The following is a 22500-nucleotide window of genomic DNA, read 5'->3' as shown; positions in this document are numbered from 1 at the left end:
GTGGACAGCCCCGCCTCCTGGAGCCACGCCTCCTCAAGCTCCGCCTCTAAACCAATCACACACTGATTAGACTGGGATCACACGAGACAGAATCATGATGGCGTTTAGTCAACAATGTCAACAGCAAGTCATTACATTTTGAAAAAAGATACAAAAAGATAAACATGTCATACAATTGTAAGGAAAATCAAAATGGCATAATGTGAGAGTGCACACCGACGCGCAAAACGCCAGGCGAGCTGCTAATGCTGCTTGCCAGTTAGCAAAAAGTGTGTGAATGGTTTTGGCCATAGACATAATATGTGTTTCTCAATGTCAAGGACACTTCCTCTAAGACTGGTCCTTCCTCTTCCTTCAGAGGCGAGGCGAGGCTCCTCTTTAGCATTCGGAGAACAGGCTAGCATGTGCACGTCATTAAGTCAGTGGAAAGGTCCGTTAGCCATCAATAACGTCATTTGTATAATATAAATACGGTTGTAATTTGTACTGGCATTTAAACGTTAAACTTTGCTTATATTTACTACGGTTATAACAAATGTTTGGTAACGTAAATACTTACACTTGAAAGCGTATTGCCCCGTTAACGCTCCGACTCCGCCAACGTCCGATATTTTGTATTTTTGAACAAGATAGCAAAGCTGCCGCATAGGATTGTGGGTGATTTGAGAGCGCGAAGGCTACTCGTTTGCTTTCCTGTATATGGCATATTTTTCGAACGAAGGACTCAGACCTTGATTGAAATTCCGAGGATCCTCGACATTGGAACAGCCCTTCGACGGATGTCGATGACGTAGCATTAGCGATCGACCGATATTAATTTTTTAGTGCCGATACCGATTTTATTTTCATCAGCCTTAGCCGATGACGATACGGGCTGCCGATTTTCTGGAGCTGATATTTGGAGCCGATTCTGCTTTTGCTCCCTCAATTTACATCATAAAAATGACACAATGATCAGGATAACAATTAAAATTTACAATTTAAAAAAGGAACATTTATTGAACTAAAAAAAATATATAATTTAACAAATAGTAAAAACGTTAAAAATAAAATATAAATTCTGAAAATAAATATTTAAATAATGACACTATTGCACACAGTATCAACAAGCGAGCAGCATAATAAAGTGCACACTGACTGCACTATACTTCATTTAACAACTATTTACAACCTAGTCATTTAATGGCTACACTCTAAAAAAAATGCTGGGTTAAAAATAACCTAAGTTGGGTTGAATATGGACTAACCCAGCAATTGGGTTGTTTTGACCCAGCGGTTGGGTTAAATGTTTGCTTAAAACAACCCAATTGATGGGTTAGTCCATTTTCAACCCAACTTGGGTTATTTTTAACCCAGCATTGTTTAGAGTGTAGGTGCACTTCACTGAATCTCTAGAGCAACACCAGCGGTAATTCAGGAGAAAATCTCCCAATGCTCCACGTGAATCTTCAGTCTTTCCACCTTTACCATCGTGTCAATTCTCAGTTGATTTTGATTAATATGCGCGAGGGAGAGCGAGAGAGTTTGAAGACGGTGAGAGCTGCCCTGTGGACGCCTGTCTGGAAATAATGCAGGGAAAAAATTTCGGCGAACGCAAATATCGGCCGATATATCGGTCTAATTTGGTCTTTATATGCGTGATCATTATGTATTTGACAGCACTAATAAACATCACGGGTGGTGTAACCGCTTGGCCTGACGGTGTAAATCGCTACGCACCGTCTGAACTGGTCCGCTCCACCAGCTCCTCGTGTCTCTCCTGATGGTCGTCCTGGATGTGCTTCACCTCGCTCCAGTAATCCTCCATGGAGTCGCGGGACATGGAGCGCTCCGGAGAGGACGGAGAACCGGCGCCGGGCAAACTCATGCCACCGCCTTTCCTCTGGTACTGCGCTTTCCTGCCCACACACAGGGAAGAAGACCAGTCAATCAATCATCAGAGGAAAGATGTGTCCGATCAGAATCAGAACACCAGTCAATCATCAGAGGAAAGATGTGTCCGATCAGAATCAGAACTCATGTTCAGTGATGGAGGAAAGCTCAAATACTGCAGAGAAGACCAGCTCCATCTCTCTGGCTTTATCAAATATTGATAAGGCTATAGGAGCTGCTGCTGCTGATGATGATGATGATGATATCTCTCAGCGGCAGGAAGTGAGCCGGCGTCATTTAGAGGAAGTTATCGACCAGATGGAGCCTGAATTGTGTTACATCAACAACTAATTGCCTTCAAAAGTCCCTGCCTCAGTTTACACACATCAAGCCTTCAATGGAAACGCAATTTTCACTCAAAGCTTAATCTGGAAAAACACAACGAGTGTGTGGATCGGCTCGAGTCACTTCCTGCACACATTCCTTCAGCCTCGCTTTAGTTTCTCTTTCCATCTGAGCCGAACACGCGAGGATCCTACAGAACTACAGCGCTCAACTCACAGCTGACCAAACGCACGTCTTCACTACTGTAACATCAGTAACTTTAGCGTATTCCTGGACCTCATAAATAGCCAATAAACTCTAAAGCACCAAAAGCAGCCCATATTAATCCTCCAAGTTCTCTTTCTTTTATTCATACATGACTGCAAACAACATTTAGCTCCAAATTTTTAGAGCCATTGTTAAAAACGTTCAGTTATTATGCTTTCAAGTTTATCGTTTTGAAGAGGTTGATGATATTTAATATCCGTTGGTGTAGCTATATATAGAAAATGGGTGAAATTCAACAATTTGAACATGGAGCCACATTATATCCAACAGAAACTGCCTCTGACGTCGACTGCGCTTCGCGACCCGTGCCTGCAATCAACAGTGATTTCATCCATCATAAAAGCACATCTGTCCATCATAAAAGTGCATCTGTCCATCATAAAAGTACATCTATCCATCATAAAAGTACATCTATCCATCATAAAAGTACATCTGTCCATCATAAAAGTGCATCTGTCCATCATAAAAGTACATCTGTCCATCATAAAAGTGCATCTGTCCATCATAAAAGTACATCTGTCCATCATAAAAGTGCATCTGTCCATCATAAAAGTGCATCTGTCCATCATAAAAGTGCATCTGTCCATCATAAAAGTGCATCTGTCCATCATAAAAGTGCATCTGTCCATCATAAAAGTGCATCTATCCATCATAAAAGTGCATCTGTCCATCATAAAAGTGCATCTATCCATCATAAAAGTACATCTGTCCATCATAAAAGTGCATCTATCCATCATAAAAGTGCCTCTATCATCATAAAAGTGCATCTGTCCATCATAAAAGTGCATCTGTCCATCATAAAAGTGCATCTGTCATCATAAAAGTGCATCTGTCCATCATAAAAGTGCCTCTATCATCATAAAAGTGCATCTATCCATCATAAAAGTGCATCTATCCATCATAAAAGTGCATCTGTCCATCATAAAAGTGCATCTATCCATCATAAAAGTGCATCCATTCATCATAAAAGTGCATCTGTTCACAACTTTCAAGGAGATTTTCTCAATATTTAGATTTTTTTGCACCCTCAGATTCCAGATTTTCAAATAGTTCGGCCAAATATTGTCCAAACAAACCATATATGGAAAGATTATTTATTCAGCTTTCAGATGATGTATACATCTTATGACTGGTTTTGTGGTCCAGGGTCACAAATGACCTTTACAATGAAGACTACAAAATAAATGTTTATCAAGAATGACAATCTAAGGACATTAAGACATTTTTTAGAGTTACAGGCTCACAAACTTTGGAAAAATACTATTTATGGCACTCGGACAGAAATATTCAATTGTGTTGATTAACAAAACTAGTTTCAACATTCATTTTTCTTCAGAAAAAGTGTGACCATTAAAAATGTGTCAAATTTACTCCTGGAGCCACATTGAGATCCCACTAAACTCTGGGAATTAACCATATAAGGCCTTAAAAATTAGGAAACCACAATATAAAAGTTTGTTAAGAATCAGAATCTAAACGGATATTAAGATATATTTTATACTTCTGGAATTACAGGCATGCAAACTTTGAAACTTCAGAAAAAGTGCGACCATTAAAAATGTGTCACATTTACTAACAGAGTCACATTGAGATCCCTATAACTCTGGGAATTAACCATATAAGGCCTTAAAAATCAGGAAACCAGAAGAAAAGTTTGTTGACAACCAGAATCTAAACGGATATTAAGATATCTTTAATACTTCTGGAGTTACAGGCATGCAAACTTTGGTTTGTGCTTTTTCCAGACACACCAATCTCTAAGAAAATTAAATAATGCTGTTCTAAAGTCGTTTTCTGACTCCAAATCATCACCCTGACCCCTTCTCTACAAAATATAGAATTACTCAGGAAATATACATCCGTCGTATTTAATATTTAGCCTTTTTTTTCTTCACTTATACATCTTTCTTCAGAAAAATAAAAGAACAATATAAAACGTTTTGAGCCGGGAAAGTGTCTGAAATTTGGTTGATTTTGACACGGAATGACCCAAATGTCTTAGGAAACACACACACTGAAATTACACACTGTGTGTCGCTTATTGTCCTATAACGAACCACAATTGTCCCTTATTTTCCTTTCCAGAAGTTGTCAACTCCATTCCCAGATGCACACAAATAAACCAAGCAAAAGCTCGATTTCTACACACCAAACACACAAGATCTCCTCACACTCATGTCGTTATTCAGCAACTCAAGCATCTTCAGACTCACTGTGTGTGTGTGTGTGTGTGTGTGTGTGTAGACCAACACTGGATATGAAGTCAGGATTCAGAAGCTATGAACCGCCAAACGTCCGAAAGCAACTAGAACCGAATCCAGCTGACGGCGTCAATCAGGTCCTGTGTAAACTCCATAAATCCACAGCGTTGGAGGACATTCAGGATCTCCAGAGGACTGAATCTGATCTGAAGAGCTTCAGGAGCATGTGCGTGCTCTCCATCAGGTCCTGTTCAGAGTCATACAGAACACACAGCGGACGGAGAGACATCTGCGGAGAACAAGACGACACTCGCAGACGCGCTGAGGGTTTCCTCCGCTTGTGTGTGTGTGTGTGTGTGTGTGTGTGTGTGTCTCCACCCACCCATCTGACCGCTCTCTCTCCCTCTCTCATGTCATTATATGTCCATTGTGTTCTCCGTTTACAGCTCTTCCTAAAGCTCATCTCTGCTCTGCTCATTCACACACACAGAAACCAGTTATTTAGGAAAACTGCTTCCAGATGTGGCTAATGACCACAACAACATTCCCAACACCACAGCTCCAGCTTAAACAAACATTTCACTCAATCAGCCGCGCTGTTTCCGCCACAACAGAACAATAAAACTACAACAATTGGTCAAATTTACTCGTGTAGCCACATTGAGATCCCTATAACTCTGGGAATTAATCATATAGGGACTTGAAAATTAGGAAACCAAAATGAAAGTTTGTTGACAACCATAATCTAAAAGGATATTAAGATATCTTTAATACTTCTGGAGTTACAGGCATGCAAACTTTGAAACTTCAGAAAAAGTGCGACCATTAAAAATATGTCAAATTTACTCACAGAGCCATATTGAGATCCCTATAACTCTGGTAGAAAAGTCAGAACTGAGATGCATTGCATTCTCAGGATTCTTTGATGATTAGAAAGCTCAAAGGCATTTATTTGAATGTTTTGTAGCATTATAAGTGTCTTTACTGTCACTTTTGATCAGTTTAATGCGTCCTTGATGAATAAAAGTATTCAGTTTTAGTGACCCCACTCAGAATTGAGATTTAAGGGTCAGTTGTTCACACTCAAATCTTGAACATTGGTTCAAAAGAAAGAAAATTGGTTGTGATCTGGATCAAATCATCAGTTTGTGTTGTTCAAAACTCTTTAGTAAGATTGGGATTACCTTTGATCCCTAAAAATGATACTGATCCCAGCAGAAGGGTGGATTTCAGGAACAAAAATCTACTAAAACTAAAAAAAATACAACATATCTTGTAATATACACACATTTTATTTAGGTCTAGATTAGTCATAAGGGTCAATTTTGTTTTTAAATTGAGATGTATGCATCATCTGAAAGCTGAATAAATAAGCTTTCCTAATATTAGGATTAGGATTACAATATTTGAAAATCTGGAATCTGAGGGTGCAAAATAATCTAAATATTGAGAAAATCTCCTTTAAAGTGGTGCAAATGAAGAATATTACTACTAATAATACATTTATGATATATTTACAGTAGGACTTTTACATGGAACATGATCTTTATATGAAAATAAATATATTTTCTTTATATGATATAAAAATGGATCATTTTGATGATGTATCGTGAGACGCAGGACTGGTTTTGGGCTCCAGGGCCACATGTTAGAAGTAGACATTTTAGGCTACATATGAACCCGTTTGTCAGCCTACAGTAAAGTGAAGGATATCAGATCCTAATTTAAAGCGATGGCTTTCATGATGACGTCCCGCAGCCCCCCGTGATGAATGTAGGTCAAACTAAACTCAAAACACGTGTCCGAAATCATGAGCTCATTCCTCCAGGAACGCAAACATACAGAGCTGCTCAAACTTCTGATGAGGGCGAGGAGAGGGTCGTTCATCTAATCGAATCAAACAGGCCCTTTCATCAGAGCGGCCGTGCCAAGCGTCTCAATATTGGCTCGCGGGTTTGTTTTCCCTCTCCGGGCGGCATAAACTATCCCGAATCCATCGGGAACGCAAGCGTCTTTCCTCCCGAAGTCTTAAAGAGAAACATCTGCCGTCTAAAAATACCTTTAGAGTCCGGATTCCAACAGCACCGAACTCAACCCCATCTATATCCACAGCTGGAATCTCACCACACGCACTATATTCAATCAGCACGGCCCAACTTACCCCGAGCACTTCTCCACCGTCAGCACTTCAGCCGCTTAAAAGCCGGAGCATTAGCTAGAGGACCTGCTGGAAAACAGATCGATAGAGCGGCTGGAGACGGGCTAATGGAGCAGTAATGACTGAGAGCGCTGGTGTCCAGCCGTCTCGGCCACTCATGATGACCGGACCACAAACACTCCTTCAGAATCCACGGGACACTTTCAAGAGCGCCGCTCGTAGAGCTCGATCAATAGAACAAGATCATAACTCGCTGACAATCACACATACCGCGAGGCTTTACTATATTCAGATGCGGGTGAAACTACACTCTAAAAAATGCTGGGTTAAAAACAACCCAAGTTGGGTTGAAAATGGACTAACCCAGAAATTGGGTTGTTTTAAGCAAACATTTAACCCAACCGCTGGGTTAAAACAACCCAATCGCTGTGTTAAAACAACAACCCAATCGCTGTGTTAAAACAACAACCCAATCGCTGCGTTAAAACAACAACCCAATCGCTGGTTAAAACAACCCATTCACTGTGTTAAAACAACAACCCATTCGCTGGGTTAAAACAACCCAATCGCTGTGTTAAAACAACCCAATCGCTTGGTTAAAACAAACCATTCGCTGGATTAAAACAACCCAATTGCTGTGTTAAAACAACCCATTCACTGTGTTAAAACAAACCATTCGCTGGGTTAAAACAACCCATTCACTGTGTTAAAACAACAACCCATTCACTGTGTTAAAACAACCCAATCGCTGTGTTAAAACAACCCAATCGCTTGGTTAAAACAAACCATTCGCTGGGTTAAAACAAACCATTCGCTGGGTTAAAACAACCCAATTGCTGTGTTAAAACAAACCATTCGCTGGGTTAAAACAAACCATTCGCTGGGTTAAAACAAACCATTCGCTGGGTTAAAACAACCCAATTGCTGTGTTAAAACAAACCATTCGCTGGGTTAAAACAACCCATTCACTGGGTTAAAACAACCCAATTGCTGTGTTAAAACGACAACCCAATCGCTGTGTTAAAACAACCCAATTGATGTGTTAAAACAAACCATTCGCTGGGTTAAAACAACCCAATTGCTGTGTTAAAACAAACCATTCGCTGGGTTAAAACAACCCAATTGCTGTGTTAAAACGACAACCCAATCGCTGCGTTAAAACAACCCAATTGCTGTGTTAAAACAAACCATTCGCTGGGTTAAAACAAACCATTCGCTGGGTTAAAACAACAACCCATTCGCTGTGTTAAAACAACAACCCATTCACTGTGTTAAAACAACCCAATCGCTGGGTTAAAACAAACCATTCGCTGGGTTAAAACGACAACCCAATCGCTGCGTTAAAACAACCCAATTGCTGTGTTAAAACAAACCATTCGCTGGGTTAAAACAAACCATTCGCTGGGTTAAAACAACAACCCATTCACTGTGTTAAAACAACAACCCATTCACTGTGTTAAAACAACCCAATCGCTGGGTTAAAACAACCCAATTGCTGTGTTAAAACAAACCATTCGCTGGGTTAAAACAAACCATTCGCTGGGTTAAAACAAACCATTCGCTGGGTTAAAACAACCCAATTGCTGTGTTAAAACAAACCATTCGCTGGGTTAAAACAAACCATTCGCTGGGTTAAAACAACCCAATTGCTGTGTTAAAACAAACCATTCGCTGGGTTAAAACAACCCATTCGCTGTGTTAAAACAAACCAGTCGCTGGGTTAAAACAAACCAGTCGCTGGGTTAAAACAACCCAATTGCTGTGTTAAAACAAACCATTCGCTGGGTTAAAACAACCCAATCGCTGTGTTAAAACAACCCATTCGCTGGGTTAAAACAAACCATTCGCTGGGTTAAAACAACCCAATTGCTGGGTTAAAACAACCCAATTGCTGTGTTAAAACAAACCATTCGCTGGGTTAAAACAAACCATTCGCTGGGTTAAAACAACCCAATTGCTTGGTTAAAACAACCCATTCACTGTGTTAAAACAAACCATTCGCTGGGTTAAAACAACCCAATTGCTGTGTTAAAACAAACCATTCGCTGGGTTAAAACAACCCAATTGCTGTGTTAAAACAAACCAATTGCTGTGTTAAAACAAACCATTCGCTGGGTTAAAACAACCCATTCACTGTGTTAAAACAAACCATTCGCTGGGTTAAAACAACCCAATTGCTGGGTTAAAACAACCCAATTGCTGTGTTAAAACAAACCATTCGCTGGGTTAAAACAACCCAATTGCTTGGTTAAAACAACCCATTCACTGTGTTAAAACAAACCATTCGCTGGGTTAAAACAACCCAATTGCTTGGTTAAAACAAACCATTCGCTGGGTTAAAACAACCCAATTGCTTGGTTAAAACAAACCATTCGCTGGGTTAAAACAAACCATTCGCTGGGTTAAAACAACCCAATTGCTGTGTTAAAACAAACCATTCGCTGGGTTAAAACAACCCATTCACTGGGTTAAAACAACCCAATTGCTGTGTTAAAACGACAACCCAATCGCTGTGTTAAAACAACAACCCAATCGCTGCGTTAAAACAACCCAATTGCTGTGTTAAAACAAACCATTCGCTGGGTTAAAACAAACCATTCGCTGGGTTAAAACAACCCAATTGCTTGGTTAAAACAAACCATTCGCTGGGTTAAAACAACAACCCATTCACTGTGTTAAAACAACAACCCATTCGCTGGGTTAAAACAACCCAATCGCTGGGTTAAAACAAACCATTCGCTGGGTTAAAACAAACCATTCGCTGGGTTAAAACAACCCAATTGCTGGGTTAAAACAAACCATTCGCTGGGTTAAAACAAACCATTCGCTGGGTTAAAACAAACCATTCGCTGGGTTAAAACAACCCATTCGCTGGGTTAAAACAACCCAATTGCTGTGTTAAAACAACCCATTCACTGTGTTAAAACAACCCAATTGCTGGGTTAAAACAACCCATTCACTGTGTTAAAACAACCCAATTGCTGTGTTAAAACAACCCAATTGCTGGGTTAAAACAACCCAATCGCTGTGTTAAAACAACCCAATTGCTGGGTTAAAACAAACCATTCGCTGGGTTAAAACAACCCAATTGCTGGGTTAAAACAACCCATTCACTGGGTTAAAACAACCCAATTGCTGGGTTAGTCCATTTTCAACCCAACTTGGCTTGTTTTTAACCCAGCATTTTTTAGAGTGTATGATTTTTCAAAAGAAAATACTTCAAAATGTAATCTATTAAGATTTAATGAGTGAAAATGTATTCAAGGTAAACCCCAACACCAACTGAGGGTTCCCACTCGTCCTGGAAAAGACTTTATTGTGAGTTTATATCTCGCAATTCTGACTTTTTCCCGCACTTGACCGTTCGCAAAGACCCGCCCCCTTTAGTTACTGTTGCTATGTCCGACAAGCCTTGACCCTTCATTGATAATCAAATAAACATGAATGAACGCTAAAGGAAATGTCGTATCAACTGCGGAGAGACGTCAGTACACAGCGTTTTTCTGAGTTCATGTCCACGACTAACTCTCCTGAGTGCTCTGTCGGACAAACCGGCCGATTCGGGTGCTGTGATTGGTCAATCAAACTCACGGCGAAGGGTGAATTGACTTTTCTCAGAGTTGTGTGATATAAACTCACAATTGCAAGTTATAAAGTCCAATTCTGAGGAGGAAAGACTGAATTTCGAGTGTATATCACAATTATTGTGAGGAAAAGTCAGAATAGCGAGATAAAAGTCGCAATTACGTTTTCTTTTCTTTTTATTCTTCCCTAGTCCTGTCTAAAGAGCTCTTACCCTTCTAGGGTCTTCTGGTCTTTTCTGACCCCAAAGGACGTTTGCTCAAATTTAAAAAAAAGTTCCCTTTGTCCAAATGGCATGAGGCTTCGTACGGGGGTCAACACTCTCTAGATCTACAAATAAAAACATTCATTGGATTGATTCTGTTTTTATGTTTGTGTGACAAAAAAAAGTCACACTCAGGGCTTAGAAAATAGACAAAATTCATCCTCAAAAACAGAAACAACACAGAACACACACACACAGACATGAAGCGGCACACTTCCAACAATGCAGAAAACATCCACAATGCAAAATTATCACGCTCACACACACACACACACACACACACACACACACAGACATGAAGCGGCACACTTCCAACAATGCAGAAAACATCCACAATGCAAAATTATCACGCTCTCACACACACACACACACACACACAGACATGAAGCGGCACACTTCCAACAATGCAGAAAACATCCACAATGCAAAATTATCACGCTCTCTCACACACACACACACACACACACACACACACACACACACACACACACACATTTGTTATTGCTGTTCAGTTGATTGCATTTTGATGTTCATGTTGTGTATTTTTTACTCAATATGTAATATAACTGTTCATTTCTGTTAATGTTTGTTCTGTTACAGTAACTGAAGTGTAGATTACATTTGTAGAATTATAAGAAAATCAGATGTTTGAAATAAATGATAAACTCTAAAGACTTTAGACCAATTCAGGTTTGATTGTAATCGTAATGTAACATTGAAAAAAATATTTTTTTCAGTAAAAAAAAAAAGCTAAACTTTGACAAAATTAATGAATTTTAATTGTTATAATTGTGATTTCATAACATTTAGAGATGAATCCACCTGAAAAATACTTGTGAAGAGAGTCAAATAGCAAATAGTGGAGCTCGGCAGACCTTTATTTTAACCAAAAAATCTTACACTAAACCATGTCAAATTATCCATGTTATCCCCACGAATGAAAGTTAGAAATTTGGGTCTTTTATAAAGTGAATTTTACATTTAAAAAAAAAACAGATTTTGTGTGAAAATCCATTTAAAAATATATTTATTTATATAAATGTAAAAATGATATTAAATACTCCCAAAACTGCACAGATGTTGAGTTAAAACATTAAAAGTAAAAAGTTGAGTAAAAAGTTAGAAAGAATTTATAACTCATTCGTTTACATTCTATACACATATTATTTTACAGTCTATGTTTCTGATGTGTATTTCGCCGCTCAGACTCGTGAGGTCTTTCCACTGTAACACAACACATCAACAAAAGATGTGATTGGCCACTCAGCACAGAATGCTCACCAAACCGTTGTGGTCGCAGTCTGGAGCCCTGGAATGTATCATCTACAGTGTCAATGTGTTCATTTTCAGCATTTTTTGTCTTTACCGTCATTTTTGACCAATTTAAAGTAGGGCTGTGCAATATTGAAGAAAAATGCGATACGATATTGTATCGCGCACGTTTCGGTGTGTGTATCAGCACGAAACTGCAAGGAGCTGTTTTTCGCAACTTATTGCGTTTAATAACTCTTTTTAACGTCAAGCAAGTCACATGAGTGACAGTCGTGTGCCCAGTCTATTCTCTGATATATGTGGCAACCTAAAGCGTACACTTTCCACAAAGTAGCTTATTAAAATCATTCAGATATTGCGTGCCCTTGCCATATGCATATTGCGATATTTCGATATATTGCGCAGCCCTAATTTAATGCGTTCTTGCTACATAAATGTATTTCTTTCTTTCAAAACAAAACAAATCATCCTGATCCTCAAATTGTGTGCATTTATGCAGCAGAAACCCTAGCGCGAGAGCCTAAGTGTGCTCTCAGAACTCAGACAGGAAGTCCACTGCCACTCAAACTTCCTGTTTTGGCTAAAGCGATTGTAAAGTCCGAGCTGTATAATGAAGCGTGTGCTGTATAATGCTCTATATTACCCTGAACACACCCTCAGAAATCAATAACACCACATTAACTTCCTATTAGCCTCTCAGACGGAGCGGAAGAAGCCCAGCGCTCACCAAACACTCGTACCTGTCACTCATCACGGCCACGGCAGATCCCAGCTCTCACACACACACACACACACACGATCAGATTACATCAAACTCTGACAGGAGAATCATTTATAAAGCACATGAGAAACGGCCTTTGAGGTTCTCACCAACGGTACCAATTTACCATTCAAATAGTGCCCCCTCACGTTCATGCAAAGCAGCTCACACACACACACACACACACACACACTTCCAATAACTCATTTACACAAAAACACCTCCGCTCGTCCGCCACAAGAACAGGTTTGCTCTGGCCTCACAGTGAGAAAAACAGCCCATAAATCTCCTTTGTTTTGGTTTCTGCGTTCCTAATGTCCACTTACACAATAAAGCGTGTTTAAAAGCCGGAGAAGATCCCGAAAGAACCGTTTTCCAATGGAAAAATCTGCGGATGTGAGAGATTCTTCACTGGTAAGAGTGATGAGCCTCATTAAACATGAATTAACACACAGATCAGAGTGTGAATATGAATCTCTTCTGACACCAACAGCACAGCATTAGTGATATCTAACCTCTTGATCATCTTCAGTAGTGGAGCTCCGGGATTACCTGTGCATGCCGGCGTGTGTGTGTGTGTGTGTGTGCGCTCATGTCCGTGCGGAGGCTGAGTGACGGGAACGCCGCTGCTCTTCCGTGCTCATTCCTCTGGGCTGGAATGCCGTCTGACAGCATTGATGTCACTCACTGATCTGGGATCAGCCCCTGATCTGGAAGAGTTTCTACACACTACACAAACACCAGCCCAGACGACTACCTGACATCTTAGTTTATTTCAATTAAATTAATACACTATATTTTAGTTCGACAATGTCTTTTAGTTAATATTTTCAATTTAGGGGATTTTATGCCACTAAATTATATTTCTGCTGTAGTTATAATCCATTGATTGACTTTTTGAGCATGGACTTTAATATGAAATGACCAACTTAAACTCATAGATCTTGAATCTTTGGGTCACAGACTGAAGTTTGAGCTCTTTTTAAAGACGCAGTACGTTTACAGAATTTTATGTTTATTGTTATTAAAGGCACAGAAATACTTTCAATTTTTATATGAAATATATATTTTCAGAAACACGAAGCCATAAATATAAACGAGTTGTGTTCCAAATTTAAGTTTGATATGTGTGTGTGTGTGTGTGTGTGATTGAGTGTGTGAGTGGGTTTGAGAGAGTGTGAGTGTGAGAAAGTGTGTGTCAGTGGGACCAAACTTACTTTGCAACCTCTGGTTTCTTCCCATGAAGAAAAAAATAAATTATCGAACGCATTTTTTATTGATATCGATTACGTGTCTATCGCGATACATATCGATTTATCGCCCAGCTCTACGAACAACGTCTTTCCAATCGGCTTTGGTTATGACGGGAGTTTTCTCGAATGCTGATGAAGTGACTCTCAGAGCTCCGGAGATGAAGTGTGTGTGAGGTAAAGTAAACTGCGCGTCTGCACCACTCATTCACACAGACACACGCAGGATTCGTATGGAAATATTCTTTTTGCGGTTTAATATTCAGACACCTGATGCGTTCTCAGGTCCCGATATTTGCCACTGACTGATTTAATGTTTAATGTATTTGTGTGTTCACATGGCAAGTTTCGGACCGTTCTGGTGACGTAAAGAATTCTAATAAAGCTAAACGGAAAATATTTTGGTCAAAAATGACTGAAGAGCTCTCAAGTTTTGAACGAAGTGTGGGGGGGGGGGTAGACTTTCTTTGTATAAATAAATAATTTTTTTATTTAATTCAACATTTCTGTGTGTGTGCATAGTATTAATTCTTGCATTTCTCTGTTTCAAAGATGTCAGGGAAGAGGCAAATGAATAATCCATAATAACTTGGAATATTTCTTTTCAGAATTTACTGTGTTGTACATATAATTTATTCTGAAGCAATATTCTCACCAGTGTTCAATCGGCTTTGAGATATTTAAATCTGCATATCTTTGATATTTTCCCCTTTTATGAAGGGCATTTTCCCATAATCTAATTAAATATAGGCTATGCTTCAGCTTTCATTTTATATTCTCAAATTTGATCAATAAATTAAATTAGAATAAGACACTGTAGGGCTAATGCCAATCAAATTAAATCATTTACACTGAAAAATGTTATGAGATTGTTTTAAATATTTTTTAATATACAAATAAGAAATGTTGGAAAGAAAACATTAAACTAAACCACCAGTAGGTGGCAGAATGTAAACGTTGTTGCGGGAATATCTAAATCTTACCCGGATACAGCAATGCTATTTTCTGATTGGCTGTTCGGTAGCTGTATTTTTTATTTGATTGGCTGGTGCGTGGCAGGGCTTCTGAACTCACTTGATTCCTCTAATAGCAGCGCAACTTGGTGGGCATTATCCTGGAAATGTGTCTGCGCGAGAAATACAAGGTGTGGCGTGTGAACGGGTTGAAATGCGTGAGACTCCCCACAGCGCCTCTGACATCATACTCCAGATTATCATCATCACTCCTCAAATCAAGGGGTTCATCAGGGGTTATAGAGACGCCATCAGGGGTTATAGAGACGCCATCAGGGGTTATAGAGACGCCATCAGGGGTCATAGAGACGCCATCAGGGGTCATAGAGACGCCATCAGGGGTTATAGAGACGCCATCAGGGGTTATAGAGACGCCATCAGGGGTTATAGAGACGCCATCAGGGGTTATAGAGACGCCATCAGGGGTTATAGAGACGCCATCAGGGGTTATAGAGACGCCATCAGGGGTTATAGAGACGCCATCAGGGGGTTATAGAGACGCCATCAGGGGTCATAGAGACGCCATCAGGGGTCATAGAGACGCCATCAGGGGTCATAGAGACGCCATCAGGGGTCATAGAGACGCCATCAGGGGTCATAGAGACGCCATCAGGGGTCATAGAGACGCCATCAGGGGTCATAGAGACGCCATCAGGGGTCATAGAGACGCCATCAGGGGTCATAGAGACGCCATCAGGGGTCATAGAGACGCCATCAGGGGTCATAGAGACGCCATCAGGGGTTATAGAGACGCCATCAGGGGTCATAGAGACGCCATCAGGGGTCATAGAGACGCCATCAGGGGTCATAGAGACGCCATCAGGGGTCATAGAGACGCCATCAGGGGTCATAGAGACGCCATCAGGGGTCATAGAGACGCCATCAGGGGTCATAGAGACGCCATCAGGGGTTATAGAGACGCCATCAGGGGTCATAGAGACGCCATCAGGGGTCATAGAGACGCCATCAGGGGTCATAGAGACGCCATCAGGGGTCATAGAGACGCCATCAGGGGTCATAGAGACGCCATCAGGGGTTATAGAGACGCCATCAGCGGTTATAGAGACGCCATCAGGGGTTATAGAGACGCCATCAGCGGTTATAGAGACGCCATCAGGGGTCATAGAGACGCCATCAGCGGTTATAGAGACGCCATCAGCGGTTATAGAGACGCCATCAGCGGTTATAGAGACGCCATCAGGGGTCATAGAGACGCCATCAGGGGGTTATAGAGACGCCATCAGGGGTCATAGAGACGCCATCAGCGGTTATAGAGACGCCATCAGGGGGTTATAGAGACGCCATCAGCGGTTATAGAGACGCCATCAGGGGTTATAGAGACGCCATCAGCGGTTATAGAGACGCCATCAGCGGTTATAGAGACGCCATCAGGGGTTATAGAGACGCCATCAGCGGTTATAGAGACGCCATCAGGGGTTATAGAGACGCCATCAGGGGTTATAGAGACGCCATCAGCGGTTATAGAGACGCCATCAGGGGTTATAGAGACGCCATCAGGGGTTATAGAGACGCCATCAGCGGTTATAGAGACGCCATCAGGGGTTATAGAGACGCCATCAGGGGTTATAGAGACGCCATCAGGGGTTATAGAGACGCCATCAGGGGTTATAGAGACGCCATCAGGGGTTATAGAGACGCCATCAGGGGTTATAGAGACGCCATCAGCGGTTATAGAGACGCCATCAGGGGTTATAGAGACGCCATCAGGGGTCATAGAGATGCCATCAGGGGTCATAGAGACGCCATCAGGGGTCATAGAGACGCCATCAGGGGTTATAGAGACGCCATCAGGGGTCATAGAGACGCCATCAGGGGTCATAGAGACGCCATCAGGGGTCATAGAGACGCCATCAGGGGTCATAGAGACGCCATCAGGGGTCATAGAGACGCCATCAGGGGTCATAGAGACGCCATCAGGGGTTATAGAGACGCCATCAGGGGTTATAGAGACGCCATCAGGGGTCATAGAGACGCCATCAGGGGTCATAGAGACGCCATCAGGGGTCATAGAGACGCCATCAGCGGTCATAGAGACGCCATCAGGGGTTATAGAGACGCCATCAGGGGTTATAGAGACGCCATCAGGGGTTATAGAGACGCCATCAGCGGTTATAGAGACGCCATCAGCGGTTATAGAGACGCCATCAGGGGGTTATAGAGACGCCATCAGCGGTTATAGAGACGCCATCAGGGGTTATAGAGACGCCATCAGCGGTTATAGAGACGCCATCAGCGGTTATAGAGACGCCATCAGGGGTTATAGAGACGCCATCAGCGGTTATAGAGACGCCATCAGGGGTTATAGAGACGCCATCAGGGGTTATAGAGACGCCATCAGCGGTTATAGAGACGCCATCAGGGGTTATAGAGACGCCATCAGGGGTTATAGAGACGCCATCAGCGGTTATAGAGACGCCATCAGGGGTTATAGAGACGCCATCAGGGGTTATAGAGACGCCATCAGGGGTTATAGAGACGCCATCAGGGGTTATAGAGACGCCATCAGGGGTTATAGAGACGCCATCAGCGGTTATAGAGACGCCATCAGGGGTTATAGAGACGCCATCAGGGGTCATAGAGATGCCATCAGGGGTCATAGAGACGCCATCAGGGGTCATAGAGACGCCATCAGGGGTCATAGAGACGCCATCAGCGGTTATAGAGACGACGCCATCAGGGGTTATAGAGACGCCATCAGGGGTTATAGAGACGCCATCAGGGGTTATAGAGACGCCATCAGGGGTTATAGAGACGACGCCATCAGGGGTTATAGAGACGCCATCAGGGGTCATAGAGACGCCATCAGCGGTTATAGAGACGACGCCATCAGGGGTTATAGAGATGCCATCAGGGGTTATAGAGACGCCATCAGGGGTCATAGAGACGCCATCAGGGGGTTATAGAGACGCCATCAGGGGTCATAGAGACGCCATCAGCGGTTATAGAGACGACGCCATCAGGGGTCATAGAGACGCCATCAGCGGTTATAGAGACGACGCCATCAGGGGTTATAGAGACGCCATCAGGGGTTATAGAGACGCCATCAGGGGTCATAGAGACGCCATCAGGGGGTTATAGAGACGCCATCAGGGGTCATAGAGACGCCATCAGCGGTTATAGAGACGACGCCATCAGGGGTCATAGAGACGACGCCATCAGGGGTTATAGAGACGCCATCAGCGGTTATAGAGACGCCATCAGGGGTTATAGAGACGCCATCAGGGGTCATAGAGACGCCATCAGGGGTCATAGAGACGCCATCAGGGGTCATAGAGACGCCATCAGGGGTTATAGAGACGCCATCAGGGGTCATAGAGACGCCATCAGGGGTCATAGAGACGCCATCAGGGGTCATAGAGACGCCATCAGGGGTCATAGAGACGCCATCAGGGGTTATAGAGACGCCATCAGGGGTTATAGAGACGCCATCAGGGGGTTATAGAGACGCCATCAGCGGTTATAGAGACGCCATCAGGGGTTATAGAGACGCCATCAGCGGTTATAGAGACGCCATCAGCGGTTATAGAGACGCCATCAGGGGTTATAGAGACGCCATCAGCGGTTATAGAGACGCCATCAGGGGTTATAGAGACGCCATCAGCGGTTATAGAGACGCCATCAGGGGTTATAGAGACGCCATCAGGGGTTATAGAGACGCCATCAGCGGTTATAGAGACGCCATCAGGGGTTATAGAGACGCCATCAGGGGGTTATAGAGACGCCATCAGGGGTCATAGAGACGCCATCAGGGGTTATAGAGACGCCATCAGGGGGTTATAGAGACGCCATCAGGGGTCATAGAGACGCCATCAGCGGTTATAGAGACGACGCCATCAGGGGTTATAGAGACGCCATCAGGGGTTATAGAGACGCCATCAGGGGTTATAGAGACGCCATCAGGGGTTATAGAGACGACGCCATCAGGGGTTATAGAGACGACGCCATCAGGGGTTATAGAGACGCCATCAGGGGTCATAGAGACGCCATCAGCGGTTATAGAGACGACGCCATCAGGGGTTATAGAGACGCCATCAGGGGGTTATAGAGACGCCATCAGCGGTTATAGAGACGCCATCAGGGGTTATAGAGACGCCATCAGCGGTTATAGAGACGCCATCAGCGGTTATAGAGACGCCATCAGGGGTTATAGAGACGCCATCAGCGGTTATAGAGACGCCATCAGGGGTTATAGAGACGCCATCAGGGGTTATAGAGACGCCATCAGCGGTTATAGAGACGCCATCAGGGGTTATAGAGACGCCATCAGGGGTTATAGAGACGCCATCAGCGGTTATAGAGACGCCATCAGGGGTTATAGAGACGCCATCAGGGGTTATAGAGACGCCATCAGGGGTTATAGAGACGCCATCAGGGGTTATAGAGACGCCATCAGGGGTTATAGAGACGCCATCAGGGGTTATAGAGACGCCATCAGCGGTTATAGAGACGCCATCAGGGGTTATAGAGACGCCATCAGGGGTCATAGAGATGCCATCAGGGGTCATAGAGACGCCATCAGGGGTTATAGAGACGCCATCAGGGGTCATAGAGACGCCATCAGGGGTCATAGAGACGCCATCAGGGGTCATAGAGACGCCATCAGGGGTCATAGAGACGCCATCAGGGGTCATAGAGACGCCATCAGGGGTCATAGAGACGCCATCAGGGGTCATAGAGACGCCATCAGGGGTTATAGAGACGCCATCAGGGGTCATAGAGACGCCATCAGGGGTCATAGAGACGCCATCAGGGGTCATAGAGACGCCATCAGGGGTCATAGAGACGCCATCAGCGGTCATAGAGACGCCATCAGGGGTTATAGAGACGCCATCAGGGGTTATAGAGACGCCATCAGGGGTTATAGAGACGCCATCAGGGGTTATAGAGACGCCATCAGCGGTTATAGAGACGCCATCAGGGGTTATAGAGACGCCATCAGCGGTTATAGAGACGCCATCAGCGGTTATAGAGACGCCATCAGGGGGTTATAGAGACGCCATCAGCGGTTATAGAGACGCCATCAGGGGTTATAGAGACGCCATCAGCGGTTATAGAGACGCCATCAGCGGTTATAGAGACGCCATCAGGGGTTATAGAGACGCCATCAGCGGTTATAGAGACGCCATCAGGGGTTATAGAGACGCCATCAGGGGTTATAGAGACGCCATCAGCGGTTATAGAGACGCCATCAGGGGTTATAGAGACGCCATCAGGGGTTATAGAGACGCCATCAGCGGTTATAGAGACGCCATCAGGGGTTATAGAGACGCCATCAGGGGTTATAGAGACGCCATCAGGGGTTATAGAGACGCCATCAGGGGTTATAGAGACGCCATCAGGGGTTATAGAGACGCCATCAGCGGTTATAGAGACGCCATCAGGGGTTATAGAGACGCCATCAGGGGTCATAGAGATGCCATCAGGGGTCATAGAGACGCCATCAGGGGTTATAGAGACGCCATCAGGGGTCATAGAGACGCCATCAGCGGTTATAGAGACGACGCCATCAGGGGTTATAGAGACGCCATCAGGGGTTATAGAGACGCCATCAGGGGTTATAGAGACGCCATCAGGGGTTATAGAGACGACGCCATCAGGGGTTATAGAGACGCCATCAGGGGTCATAGAGACGCCATCAGCGGTTATAGAGACGACGCCATCAGGGGTTATAGAGATGCCATCAGGGGTTATAGAGACGCCATCAGGGGTCATAGAGACGCCATCAGGGGGTTATAGAGACGCCATCAGGGGTCATAGAGACGCCATCAGCGGTTATAGAGACGACGCCATCAGGGGTCATAGAGACGCCATCAGGGGTTATAGAGACGCCATCAGGGGTTATAGAGACGCCATCAGGGGTCATAGAGACGCCATCAGGGGGTTATAGAGACGCCATCAGGGGTCATAGAGACGCCATCAGCGGTTATAGAGACGACGCCATCAGGGGTCATAGAGACGACGCCATCAGGGGTTATAGAGACGCCATCAGCGGTTATAGAGACGCCATCAGGGGTTATAGAGACGCCATCAGGGGTCATAGAGACGCCATCAGGGGTCATAGAGACGCCATCAGGGGTCATAGAGACGCCATCAGGGGTTATAGAGACGCCATCAGGGGTCATAGAGACGCCATCAGGGGTCATAGAGACGCCATCAGGGGTCATAGAGACGCCATCAGGGGTTATAGAGACGCCATCAGGGGTTATAGAGACGCCATCAGGGGGTTATAGAGACGCCATCAGCGGTTATAGAGACGCCATCAGGGGTTATAGAGACGCCATCAGCGGTTATAGAGACGCCATCAGCGGTTATAGAGACGCCATCAGGGGTTATAGAGACGCCATCAGCGGTTATAGAGACGCCATCAGGGGTTATAGAGACGCCATCAGGGGTTATAGAGACGCCATCAGCGGTTATAGAGACGCCATCAGGGGTTATAGAGACGCCATCAGGGGTTATAGAGACGCCATCAGCGGTTATAGAGACGCCATCAGGGGTTATAGAGACGCCATCAGGGGTTATAGAGACGCCATCAGCGGTTATAGAGACGCCATCAGGGGTTATAGAGACGCCATCAGGGGGTTATAGAGACGCCATCAGGGGTCATAGAGACGCCATCAGGGGTTATAGAGACGCCATCAGGGGGTTATAGAGACGCCATCAGGGGTCATAGAGACGCCATCAGCGGTTATAGAGACGACGCCATCAGGGGTTATAGAGACGCCATCAGGGGTTATAGAGACGCCATCAGGGGTTATAGAGACGCCATCAGGGGTTATAGAGACGACGCCATCAGGGGTTATAGAGACGACGCCATCAGGGGTTATAGAGACGCCATCAGGGGTCATAGAGACGCCATCAGCGGTTATAGAGACGACGCCATCAGGGGTTATAGAGATGCCATCAGGGGTTATAGAGACGCCATCAGGGGTCATAGAGACGCCATCAGGGGTCATAGAGATGCCATCAGCGGTTATAGAGACGACGCCATCAGGGGTCATAGAGACGCCATCAGGGGTCATAGAGACGCCATCAGCGGTTATAGAGACGACGCCATCAGGGGTTATAGAGACGCCATCAGGGGTTATAGAGACGCCATCAGGGGTTATAGAGACGCCATCAGGGGTTATAGAGACGACGCCATCAGGGGTTATAGAGACGACGCCATCAGGGGTTATAGAGACGCCATCAGGGGTCATAGAGACGCCATCAGCGGTTATAGAGACGACGCCATCAGGGGTCATAGAGACGCCATCAGGGGTCATAGAGACGCCATCAGCGGTTATAGAGACGACGCCATCAGGGGTTATAGAGATGCCATCAGGGGTTATAGAGACGCCATCAGGGGTCATAGAGACGCCATCAGGGGTCATAGAGATGCCATCAGGGGTCATAGAGACGCCATCAGGGGTTATAGAGACGCCATCAGGGGTCATAGAGACGCCATCAGGGGTCATAGAGACGCCATCAGCGGTTATAGAGACGACGCCATCA

At 44.1% G+C, this 22500-nt stretch overlaps 1 protein-coding gene across 4 annotated transcripts in view; it reads right to left on the bottom strand.

Annotated features, from left to right (window-relative positions):
* The window catches only part of arhgap28 (Rho GTPase activating protein 28), a 49303-nt gene that overhangs the window by 17543 nt on the left and 9260 nt on the right, over positions 1-22500 (bottom strand). Inside the window, exons 1-3 of one of the 4 annotated variants that reach the window (XM_079806095.1) lie at positions 13238-13329; positions 1720-1898; positions 1-46 (exon numbers count right to left, since the gene is read on the bottom strand). The exon at positions 1-46 is cut by the window's left edge and continues 175 nt beyond it. In XM_079806095.1, the coding sequence (XP_079662221.1) occupies positions 1-46; positions 1720-1898; positions 13238-13248 (236 nt within the window). In that variant the 5' untranslated portion in view covers positions 13249-13329. Of the gene's footprint in view, positions 47-1719; positions 1899-4697; positions 5009-13237; positions 13330-22500 lie in introns of those variants that run through there. The other 3 variants (XM_079806096.1, XM_079806097.1, XM_079806094.1) reach the window with 3 other exon arrangements.

Source organism: Gobio gobio (assembly GCF_949357685.1).
Source record: "Gobio gobio genome assembly, chromosome: 23".
Lineage (NCBI taxonomy): Eukaryota > Metazoa > Chordata > Actinopteri > Cypriniformes > Gobionidae > Gobio > Gobio gobio.
The sequence above is the reverse complement of the archived record's forward strand: the minus strand, read 5'-3'. Positions and strand labels throughout refer to the sequence as shown.